Source organism: Danio aesculapii, chromosome 8 (genome assembly GCF_903798145.1).
Source record: "Danio aesculapii chromosome 8, fDanAes4.1, whole genome shotgun sequence".
In the NCBI taxonomy this organism is placed as follows: Eukaryota; Metazoa; Chordata; class Actinopteri; order Cypriniformes; family Danionidae; genus Danio; species Danio aesculapii.
In genome coordinates this window covers 8,054,994-8,067,871 of record NC_079442.1, presented here as the reverse complement: position 1 = coordinate 8,067,871, position 12,878 = coordinate 8,054,994, and the positions used below count along the sequence as shown (strand labels likewise).

The following is a 12,878-nucleotide window of genomic DNA, read 5'->3' as shown; positions in this document are numbered from 1 at the left end:
CGGTATGAATGGCGCCATAAGGAACACATTGAAGTAGTAACATCTGTATATATATATATATATATATATATATATATATATATATATATATATATATATATATATATATATATATATATATATATATATATATATATATATACATTTATAACCATTTTAAGGTCAAAATTATTAGCCCCTTTAAGCTATTTTTTATTTTGATAGTCAACAGAACAAACCATCGTTATGGTTTAACCCTAACCTGCCTAGTTAACCTAATTAACCTAGTTAAGCCTTTAAATGTCACTTTAAGTGTCTTGAAAAATATCTAGTCAAATATTATTTACTGTCATCATGACAAAGATAAAATAATTCAGTTATTAGAAATTTGTTATTAAAACTATTATGTTTAGAAATGTGCTGAAAAAATCTCTCTCAGTTAAACAGAAATTGGAGAAAAGGTAAACAGGGGTGCTAATAATTCAGCGAGGCTAAAATGATTCTGACCTAAACTATTTATATAAATATATATATATATAATATGTCCCAGTGGCACGTTTTTCTGCAGTTTTTGTTTTCGCGAATCCACAAGAGGCTGCTGAGAACGCTTTTTGAGATCTCAAATTTCCCTCGCGAGTCCCATTCGTCACCCTTACCCCTCCCTAAACCCAACCAATTTTATCTATTGACCCGCCCACCCACTTCTCTAAAACCAACCAACACGTTTTAAAAGCAATCCAGAAAAATAAAAGCCCTTGCCTGTTTTTTTTTACCACGTTTTCAGATTTTACCACATTCTCACCCTGCTATTTACTTGTTTGATTTTTTTTTTTTGGATTCTGTTTTTGTCCTACCTGCTTTCTGGAACCGTTTTTCATTGAACTCGACATACTACTCGGCTTGCATACTGTTTTTAGCTTACTACATGGCCGTATGCAATTTTAGACGCAGCTCATATGTGCATAATTTTCAGAATACATGTTCCTCAGTCAATATAAAGCATTATTTGAAGTTCAAAATAAAATAAAGACAACAATAAAATTGAAAATTCTTCAGTCATACCATGTTCCTTATGAAAATAAATAGTAAAATAGGACATTTGCAGTCATCCTCCACTCTTAATAATTATGCCTCAGGTTTTTGCACCCCCTTAACAGATGCTGGTTTGCCCCACATGTTGAAAACTTCTAGCATACAGTGTTTAAAATAAATGCAAAAAATAATACCTTTAGGGGTAGCAGTTCTTCCCTGGGGGTAGCGTCCTATAAAGATCAACTTTGAGCATTATCTATTTATAAAAGGTGTATTTTCATATCTAAGATAAGTAATGTGTTCTCTTAAGCTAATATTGGTAATTGTTTTTTATTTTAATGAGTGTGCTTTAAAAGAAGAATTTGCAAGCCGTAGAGCATTCAAATGTTCTAGTAGAACATTAAACAGGATTTTTAGATGAAACAATGGTCATTTGTGATTCATATCATGCAACTCAATGATAACCATCATATTGTTAACTGTAATCTATGGCCTCAGGCATAAAGTATGGTCCAGAGTAATAATCAGTTTGCAAATGAATCATTCTTTTGAACTAGTTATTTTAAGGGAACTGGATGAACCAGTTCACCAAATTGAACCGAACAGACTGAAACAATTCGCAGCACGAGCCAGCATAGATCTGAAAGTTCAATCTCAATCTAAAATAACTCACTTTTAGAAGTACCTGATAGTTATTTCTAATTGAAATGAGGCAATATACCAGTGTGTGTGATTCCAGTAATTAAAACAGTGCATGAAATAAAAATACAGTTCCAACTAAAAGTCAAAACTGACTCAAAACTCTCCAACAGAACTATTTTGTGGAAAATTATTGGATTTCCCCATTTTACCAAGGCTTTCCTTGTCAGTTAATAGTAGCTATAATGTTAATTATTGTAATGATCACCACAAATCATATGTTTCAATTCATAAGACCTCAATGTACATTAGTGATCCTCTGGTATTCATTTAATTTGCCTGTATGTTATTTAGACTCTCATAATAATGGTTTCATTTGACTAGCATTGTTTGAATCATGAAGGATCGCAAATTGTCTACTGAAGAAACAAAAAGAAACCAATATCTATATCTGGATTGTTTAAGGGTGAGTAAATGATCAGAAGGTGTTCATTGTTAGGTGAAATTACCCATCAGGAAGCAGTCATAGAAGTTCAAATGGTTTTCATCATACAAAAACTATTCAAACTAGACCATTTAAATGGTCTCGAGTGTGTTTTGTGACATTCTATTAGGATTCATTGGTTTTGATATGCCATAAAGGCAAACACAAACCAGTAGAGACCCAAATGGAAATGGCAGTTTACATTTTAACCATTATAGTTTCCATTATAAATAATGGTTTCAACTGTTTGTTTTTTTCAGCAGGGGTCTCATTAAAGTTTCCTGTAAGTGTCATTAACTTGCACCTTACTAAACCACTTGTTTTTACCTCAGAGTGTGGAGCACCGAGTCTTATCAAGGGACGCTTCGGCGGATTTGGAGTATAAGCAACCCGACTCAGGCCTGTCCTCTCCCAATGCTACCCTGCCCAACCCAGCACCCCCTGCAGGCCACTTTGACATCTGCTCACCTTCAAGCTCGCTGTCCAATTATGACTCGGCGAACTCCAGCCAATCCAGTACTGGAGAGAAAAGGAGCGGTTCACCTCCCTCACGCGTACCAACAGGTTAGAGAAACATAACATCCCAACAATCAGAGTTTGCTCGTGTACATCTTGCTAAAATAGCAGAAAAATGGTGAAACTTAAACCTATGGTTCATAAAAGCAAAAATTTCAGAAAAGTCAGGGTTTATATGAGCAATATGACACAAGTAGCCTCACAGAAAGCATTTTTTGTTTTTAAAAGATGTCTAATAGATGTCTAAACATAGTCGTCTTGGCTAAAACAAAGCTAAATTTGGTCTGTCAGTGAAAATCGAACAGACGTCGAAGAATAGGCCAAAACTAGACTAGTCATCAAATAGACAGAAATGAATGACTACACATATAAAGTCTGTCTAATCTGTCAATTTGACGACTAGTCTAGTTTTGGGCTATTCTTAAGCCTTCTTTTCACTGCACACGACATACGACAAGCGTCAGACCGGAAGTCATTCATTTACAATAGAGAGTAGTCCGAGAGCTGCGTGGAGTTTCGATCATCTCGGTATGTGGAAAATTCTGATCCGATTTGAACTGCGGATCCGTTAAAATATTTGAACTCCTGCGACTAGAGCGTATGCGACTGGCCAACCGGATGTGATGTATTTCAGTGTTGTCCAAGCAGGTCCGTGTGTGCCAGATGAGAAATGGTGGGGTTTTTTGTTATTTTTTAATCAGAAAAAAAGTCTATATTAAAAAACATTTATATTCATAAATATATATATTTATGTTTTCTTTACATTCCATCCAAAATATTTAGAGGTCTATGACTTTCTAGTATTCATTCATTCATCCATTTAACAATGGTGAATGCACGGCTGTTGCTTTTGTACTCCTTTATTTCAGACTTATATTTGCGGATGCCCTTCCACCCGCAACCCAGTATTGGGAAACACCCATACTCACTCATTTACACACACACTCATACACTATGGTCAATTTAGTTAATCAATTCACCTATAGCACATGTCTTTGGACTGTGGGGGAACCCACACTAACATGGGAACAACATGCAAACTCCACACAGTAATGCCAATTGCTGAGGCTTAAACCAGCAACCTTCTTGCTGTAAGTTTACAGTGCTAAACACTGAGCCACAATGTCACCTTCTTGTAAAAATGAATCAATGCAGTAGTACTAACATTAAAAGTCTGTTGTCCAGCATGTAAATTTAAATAACTTGACATAAACTGTTCTTTTATCATCTTCTGCATTCCCCTGTTTTGATTAGAAGCCCAACACCCCCCAAAAATGTGTCCCAAGCACAATGCTGTGTAATTGAAGCATCATCTTAACAATGGTGGGAAAATTTGAGCTCACTGAAGCGGAACACATGTTGCCATAGTGTTGTCCAGGAAACCTGCTGTGAGCATGTCCTCTAGTGGACACATTAGGAAAGTCTATACTCAACAGAGGAAGAAATTTCCTAGTTAGAATACAGAATACAATCCCTTTTAGAAAACTTCTAGCTGTTTTTAGAACAAACAAATAAACTGCAGACTTTTTAAAAGGGATAGTTCACTCAGAAATGAATGTTTACTCACTATTTAATCTCCCTCAAGTGGTTCCAAACCCTTTATGATTTCTCTACTTTGTTAAACACAAAAGAAGATATTTTGAAGAAAGCTGAAAACCTGTAACCATTGACTTCTATAGTAGAAAAAGCAAATGCTATGGAAGTCAATGATTACAGGTCTCCAACATTTTTCTAATTGTCTTATTTTGTGTTTAACAGAAGAAACAAACTGAAAGAAGTGAAGGGTGAGTAAATTAGGACAGAATTTTTATTTTGGGGTCAACTATCCCTTTAAATCTTCTAAATCTTTTTATAAACAATTGTATACATTATTATTTCTCCTACAAATATCAACAATTGTTATATTGTAGTAAAACTGTAGTCATGTTTTTGTTGCATTGATTGCCAGTGGTGGAAAGAGGGTCCCACTTTATATTAAGTGACCTTAACTAAAATGTACTTACACCAAAAGTAATAATTCGTTACAATGTACTTACTGTGTAAATACATGTATTTACTCTGTACTTATGCTTGATTAAATACCTGTATGTAATTACATCTGTAATTAATTTTTGTAACTACATTTGTAAATACACTGTTGACCATCCCCTTACACCTTAACTCACCCTTAAACCTACCCATACCACCAAACCTGTCCATAACCCTACCGCTATCCCAACCCAAGAGCACCACAAGTGTTCTCAAATACATTATGAACACAGTAAGTACATTGTATTTATTTTTTGATGCAAGTACGTAGTAGTTAAGGACACTTAATATAAAGTGGGACCAAATGGAGTGCAAGTAGAGTAAAAGTATCTGTTGTAAATATTACTCAAAGTATGAGTAAAAAGTAGCTCTTTCAAAAGTACTCAAGAGTAGTGAGTAGTGAGTAGTGAGTATTACGCTGTTAAAAGCTGATGCATTTACATGTAATTTGTGGATGTGTGTAAACGTAACTATCTGTAGTGCCTTAATTATTGCCCAACAGACACACAACATCATAAGACATTAATATTAGGTTCGATTTAGTTCGATGTCAGGTGAGCAAAATTCAATGTCTAGCCAGCGTCTAAGGACAATATTATTTTGATGTCCAATAACGACGTCAAATGACGTTGATATTTGGTTGATTTTAGGTTGTGTTGGAAAGTGACCAAAATCCAATGTCGAGCCAACGTCTTAAACCAATGTCATATTGATGATAAATACTTTTAATTTATTCGTCAGGTATGGCAACCAAAATCCAACGTCTTATAGACGTCATATTGGTAACGTACAGAAAACGTCATTAGTTTAACGTTGGCCTGACATTGACGTCGGCCTGACGTTGGGTTCTGACATTAACACGATTTTCATTCCCTAACAAAATGCAACGTCCCCACGATGTTGAGGTGCTACTTCAATCAGACATTATGTTGAGGTCTTGTGCCTGCTGGGTGTTTAAGGCCATTTCGGTCATCATACAGTAAACATCCGTCATTTTCTCATCAGTGACATGCATCTAAACATTGAGTCTCTGGGTCAATGCATGTAAAGATTTTGGATATCTTCTTGGACACTTTAAATGCTTCCAAAAAGTTTGCTGCAATTATAAAGCACAGTCTTGAGGTAGTTCATTATGATATGATTTACCTCTTCACTTCTATGTGCGATTTGATTGGAAAGGAATCGCAGGACTGATTTTTCTAATCCCCATAGACAGTGGTTAGGATTGTCACCTCACAGCAAGAAGGTTGCTGGTTCGAGTCTCAGCTGGGCCTGTTGACATTTCTGTGTGGAGTTTGCATTTTCTTCCCGTGTTGGCGTGGGTTTCCTCCGGGTGCTCCGGTTTCCCCCACAGTCCAAAGAGATGCACTATAGGTGAATTGAATAAACTAAATTGGCCGTAGTGTATGAGTGTGAATGTGTGTGTATGGATGTTTCCTAGTACTGGGTTGCAGCTGGAAGGACATCGGCTGTGTACATATGCTGGATGAGTTGGCGGTTCATTACGCTGTGGCTACCCCTGATGAATAAAGGGACTAAGCCGAAGGAAAATTAATGAATGAAATAGTTGCCAATTGTACTGTAAACACAATTTTACTACAAATACCACACATGAACTAAGGTTATCGTTGCAAAACCATAATCGATTTGTTGTTTCTACAATAATGTGAGCTATTATACGAAATTTCACATGGGATCATCAATTAGCAATTGATTAAAGTAATATGTTTTATTGCAGGAGGCACAGATTCAGCCATTACAGACATGCAGACCTATATGGACATGCTGAATCCAGATGAAGCAGGTGGTTCCCACAATGCGAAAGAGCCCGCACACCTGCCGCCCCCTCCAACATTTCCTCCACCCCCACCACCGTCAAATCCTTCCCATATTCCACCTCCACCCCCTGCCTACCCCGCACCCAACCCACCTGAGGAGGAGGAGGCATCCGCCGAATACTTGAAGGTGAAGAGGAACCTTCGCCGAGTAGACAATGACGTAGTCAAAAAGGAGGTATGCTATACATTTTCTTGTTGTTTGTTTGTGCATCCTGGTGTTGGGATCATCTAGTTTAGCACTGAAAAAGCAGAACAGAAAATATGTCTGTAAAGGAACGCTCCACTTTTTAGGGAAAAAGCTAATAATAAGTCCTCTAGAGTTTAATAGTTGAGTTTTGAATTCATTCAGCGATCTCTGGAGGGAGCACTTTTTTAGCTTAGCTTAGCATAAATCATTGAATCGGATTAGACCTTTAGCATTTCACTAAAAAGGTTTATTTTAAAATAATTTTCTTTTGTAGTTACATCGTGTACTAAGACCAATGAAAAATGAAAGGTTGCTATTTTCGAGGTCGATATGGCTAGGAACTATACTTTGATTTCGTAACAATCAAGGAACTTTGCTGCTGTACCACATCTCACAGAAGGCGCAATCATATTACACAGTGCTGTCACCTATTTATCTAGCTAAGGACTATTTTTAGGCACTCCATAATATCATTGTGCCTGCTGCAGTCATGGTAAGATAGCAAAATTCCTTGTTTATTACACCAGAATGAGAATATGGTTCCTAGCCTAGCCATATCAACCTAGAAAATAGCAACTTTTATTTTTTCATTTTCTGTCGGTCTAAGTACAGGAGGTAGCAACAGAGGAGTCAAGATTTAAATAGGAAAACTGTCAACTCTTTTTTGAAAGCAAGATGCTACTGGTCTAATCCGATTAAATGATTTATGCTAAGCTAAGCTAAAAGTGCTCCATCAGACTCTTTTATCAGCTGAATGGGTTCAAAAATGGTTCAAAAACTCTAGAAGAATTTTAAATTGAGCCTACTTCAAAATGAAACTGGAAACAATAGAAAGAAAAAAAAACAATAGTTTTACAACACTAACCATAATTTAATAATGGAATTTGTAGTAAAACTGTGGTAATAAAATTGGTAAACAATGCACCAATAGCTTGGTTACTACAGTTAGGGCTGTTTGATTCGTACAATTTTTGATTCAACCCCAAATCCAATTCCTAGTTCTGTTCTATGCGTCTGTTGTGTTTTTATGCATTCAGATTGGAGCTTAAAACCTTCTTTTGTGGACTATAATTAGCTAAATGCTAAAGCCGTTTATAAGGCACATACGGCGAAAAACTGTGTCTATGTCTATGTGTGCATTAGATAGATTAACTTGAAATCAATTTTATATCTGAATATGGTAAACCATAACCAGCTGCTAGATATTACGCAATGATATAAGTGAACTGTGGATATGGTTATTTGAACCAATTCATTGAAGTGAACCAAACTTTAGAATCGAATCTCGATTCTCAGAACATCTGAATCAAGAAATTGATTTGTTTTTGAATCGACTCCCAGCCTTAACTATACTACTTTTAATTCCAGCATATCCAGTTCCCTTTTACTGAAATGTATCTGATGTAATAGAGATCAATCAAATCATTCTTTTTTTTTTGTGGTGTGGGGTTGATGACATCTATATGAAAGTGTAGTAGTATCTTTATTCATGTTAGCAAGGTGCTAAAACTTGCTAGCAGTGTGCTAAAATGTAAACAACCCTGGTGGTAACAGATACACCATTAAAAAGCTAGTATTGTGTTAACTATGCAATGTGCTAATGTAATAACAATGTGCTAAAACATGCTGGCAGTGTGCTAAAATGTAAACAAGCAAACAAACCATGTAGCAACAGCTAAACCATTAAAATCCAGCTTTACAATTGTGTTAAACATGCTAGCAATGTGCTAAATTGTAAACAAACAAACAAGAATGGTAGCAACAGCTAAAACATTTAAACTCTAGCATTGTGTTAAAACGTGTTAGCAAAATGGGAAATGTGCTAATAATTAATGTGTGCTTGTTAAAAACATGCTAGTAATGTGATAAGTCAGGCTAGTAAGCTGTTAAATCATGTGAGCAATGTGAGAATGCACAAAAAATTAAATAAATAATCATTACATAAAAGTTTTATTATGACTTAAATTGAATAAGTGACATTTACATAATTAAGTTACTCTATAATAAGACCATCACTTGTGAAAACAGTGCATGATTCAAGCTCAAACATACATTATTATTGTAATATTATTAGAGCTCTTGTTGAAACTCATGTTGTGCAGGATGGCAGAAACAGAAATGATCAAGTTTCACATAAAAGTTTCCTTCCATTAAAGTCACCGTTGATAAAACTGCACAATGCAGGAGGGGCACTATTTTAGTTAATACTCTTATGAGTCAAATTTGAGGAAAGTGACTATCTATACGGTCATGTAATGTTGAGCACGGCCTCATTTGAGTGATCATCTACAGTAGCCTATGTTGCTTTTGATCAAACAGATTAGAAGCCATGAGGATTAAAGGCTTGAATCACAATGTTTATACATGAATGTAAAGCGATCTTGTTTTTACTAATGGTCTAATCCTGTATGTTCTTTTTGTTCTCATGCACGTCATGCTTGCAATCACTGCTGCACATGAGCATCTACCACAATATGAAGGTCAGCATCTCAAATAAAATAGATTTTCAGAAACGATCTATGCAAGCAAATCTGGATTGCATGTAAAACAGCATACAAGAGTTAGACATCAAACCAATAAAAATCTAGCATTGTGTTAACCAGGCTAGCAATGTGGTAAATTGTAAACAAACACACAAGCAACAGCTAGCAACAGCTAAACCGTTAAAAAGCTACCATTGCTGAAAAAACTGCATATGCTGGTAAGGTATGTTTTGATGCTGGTCTTTCTGGTTTTAATGCTGGTTTTGCTGGTATTGAAGCTGGTTTTGCTGGTTTCAGTTCTGGTCTCAATGCTAGTCTTGCTGGTCTCAGTGCTGGTCCTGACCAACATTGAGACCAGCAAGACCAGCAATGAGACCAGCAACTCTGCTGAAAAATCCAGCTTAAACCAACCTAGGCTGGTTGGCTGGTTTTAGCTGGTTGACCAGCCTGGTTTTAGAAGGGTTTTGGCCATTTCCAGGCTGGTTTCCAGCCATTTTCAGCCTGGTCTTAGCTGGTCAGGCTGGAAAATGACCAGTTACATCCAGCTAAAACCAGCCTGACCACCTGGTTTAAGCTGTACATAGCTGGTTTTGGCTAGGTATGGAAATGACCAAAACCCCTCTAAAACCAGGCTGGTCGACCAGCTAAAACCAGCCAAACAGCCAAGGCTGGTTTAAGCTGTTTTTTCAGTAGGGAAGACCAGCAAAACCAGCATCAATACCAGCAAAACCAGCATTAAAACCAGCAAGACCAGCACTGAAACCAGCAAGACCAGCAAAACCAGCATTGACACCAGCAAGACCAACATTGAGACCAGCAAGACCACCACTGAAACCAGCAAGACCAGCATACCAGCATCAAAACATACCTTACCAGCATATGCTGTTTTTTTCAGTAGGGATGCTAGCAATGTGCTAAATTGTAAACAAACAAACAAACAAACAAACATGGTAGCAAAAGCTAAAACATTTAAAACATAGTATTATGTTAAACAGGATAGCAGTGTGCTAAATTGTAAACAAACAAACAAACATGGTAGCAACAGCTAAATCATTAAAAAGCTAGCATTGTGTTAAACAGGCTAACAATGTGTTAAATTGTAAAAAAAAACAGACGAAGTGCTAGCATTAAACAGGCTAGCAATGTGCTAAACTGTAAACAAATAAACATGGTAGAAACAGCTAAACCATTAAAAAGCTATCATTTTGTTAAACAGGCTAACAATGTGCTAAATTGTAAAAAAAAACACTCGAACCTGCTAGCAACAGCTAAACCATTAAAAAAGCTAACATTGTGTTAAACAGGCTAGCAATGTGCTAAATTGTAAAGAAACAAACAAACATGGTAGCAACAGCTAAATCATTAAAAAGTCAGCATTGTGTTAAACAGGCTAGCAATGTGCTGAATTGTAAACAAATAAACATGGTAGAAACAGCTAAACCATTAAAAGCTAGCATTGTGTTAAACAGGCTAGCAATGTGCTGAATTGTAAACAAACAAACATGGTAGCAACAGATAAAGTATTAAAAAAGCTAGCATTTGTTAAACAGGCTAGCAATGTGCTAAATTGTAAACAAACATGGTACAGCTAAATCATTAAACAAACAGCATTGTGTTAAACAGGCTATCAACGTGCTAAATTGTAAACAAACAAACATGGTAGCAACTAAACTGTTAAAATGCTAGCATTGTGTTAAACTGGCTAGCAACGTGCTAAATGGTAAACAAACACACACATCTGCTAGCAACAACTAAACCATTAAAAAGATAGCATTGTGTTAAACAGGTTAGAAATGTGCTAAATTGTAAACAAATAAACAAACATGGTAGCCACAGCTAAAACATTTAAAACAAAGCATTATGTTAAACAGGCTACCAGTGTGCTAAATTGTAAACAAACAAACATAGCAACAGCTAAATCATTAAAAAGCTAGCATTGGGTTAAACAGGCTAGCAATGTGCTCAATTGTAAACAAACAAACATGGTAGCAACAGATAAACTATTTTAAAAGATAGCATTGTGTTTAACAGGCTAGCAATGAGCTAAATTGTAAACAAACATGATACAGCTAAATCATTAAAAAAACAGCATTGTGTTAAACAGGAATGCAATATGCTAAATTGTAAGAAAATACACAAAACTGCTAGCAACAGCTAAACTGTTAAAAAAAAATTAGCATTGTGTTAAACAGGTTAGCAATGTGCTAAATTGTAAACAAATAAACATGGTAGCAACAGCTAAACCGTTAAAAATCCAGCATTGTGTAAATAGGGTAGTGATGTGCTAAATTGTAAACAAACAAACAAACAAACATGGTAGCAACACATAAATCATTAAAAAGCTAGCATTGTGTTAAACAGGCTAGCAGTGTGCTAAATCGTAAACAAACAAACATGGTAGCAACTAAACTGTTAAAAAGCTAGTATTGTGTTAAACAGGCTAGCAATGTACTAAATTGTAAACAAACACACACACCTGCTAGCAACAACTAAACAGTTAAAAAGCCAGCATTGTTTTAAACAGGTTAGCAATGTGCTAAATTGTAAACAAACATACAAATGTAGCAACAGCTAAACCATTAAAAAGCTAGCATTGTGTTAAACAGGCTAGCAATGTGCTAAATTGTAAACAAACAAACAAATGTAGCAACAGCTAAACCATTAAAAAGCTAGCATTGTGTTAAACAGGCTAGCAATGTGCTAAATTGTAAACAAATAAACATGGTAAAAACAGCTAAACCTTAAAAAAGCTAGCATTCCCTACTGAAAAAAAACAGCTTAAACCAGCCTAGGCTGGTTTTAGCTGGTCGACCAGCCTGGTTTTAGAGGGGTTTTGGCCATTTCCAGGCTGGTTTCCAGCCATTTCCAGCCTGGTCCTAGCTGGTCAGGCTGGGAGATGACCAGCTAAAACTAGCTTGACCAGCCTAGCCAGGCTGGGAGCCCAGCCAAAACCAGCTATGTCCAGCTTAAACCAGGCTGGTCAAGCTGGTTTTAGATGGTTTTAGCTGGTCATTTTCCAGCCTGACCAGCTAAGACCAGGCTGGAAATGGCTGGAAACGGCTGGAAACCTGTTCCAGCTTAAACCAGCCAGGTTGGTTGGTTTTTAGCTGGTTGACCAGCCTGGTTTTAGAGGGGTTTTGGCCATTTCCAGGCTGGTCAACCAGCTAAAAACCAGACAACCTGGCTGGTTTAAGCTGGATTTTTTTAGCAGGGTTGTGTTAAACAGGCTAGCAATGTGCTGAATTTTAAACAAACAAACAAACAAACAAATGTAGCAACAGTTAAACCATTAAAAAGCTAGCATTGTGTTAAACAGGTTAGCAATGTGCTAAATTGTTAACAAACAAACAAACACATGTAGCAACAGCTGAACTATTAAAAAGTTAGCATTGTGTTAAACAGACTAGCAATGTGCTGAATTGTAAACAAACAAACATGGTAGCAACAGCTAAATGTGTGCTTATTAACCCAGCATTGTGTTAAACAGGCTAGCAATATGTTAAATTGTAAACACACAAACCTGCTATAGCAAAATAAATGATCTATTATTTTATGATATTTCAACCACTATTGAGATGCTAACGACTCAGCGTCTTAGAAAGTTAAAATAAGCTCATTCAGGCAATATGATATAATGACTATACAGTTCACTTAATGACAAAGACCGGCCTTAGTTTGCTCCGTCCCATCTG

The 12,878-nt window shown here is 36.3% G+C and overlaps 1 protein-coding gene across 2 annotated transcripts in view; it reads left to right on the top strand.

Annotated features, from left to right (window-relative positions):
- The window catches only part of espn (espin), a 159,618-nt gene that overhangs the window by 56,764 nt on the left and 89,976 nt on the right, over positions 1–12,878 (top strand). For both annotated transcript variants that reach the window (XM_056463117.1, XM_056463116.1), the window contains exons 6-7: positions 2,467–2,698; positions 6,417–6,691. In XM_056463117.1, coding sequence (XP_056319092.1) covers positions 2,467–2,698; positions 6,417–6,691 — 507 coding nt within the window. The remainder of the gene's footprint in view (positions 1–2,466; positions 2,699–6,416; positions 6,692–12,878) is intronic.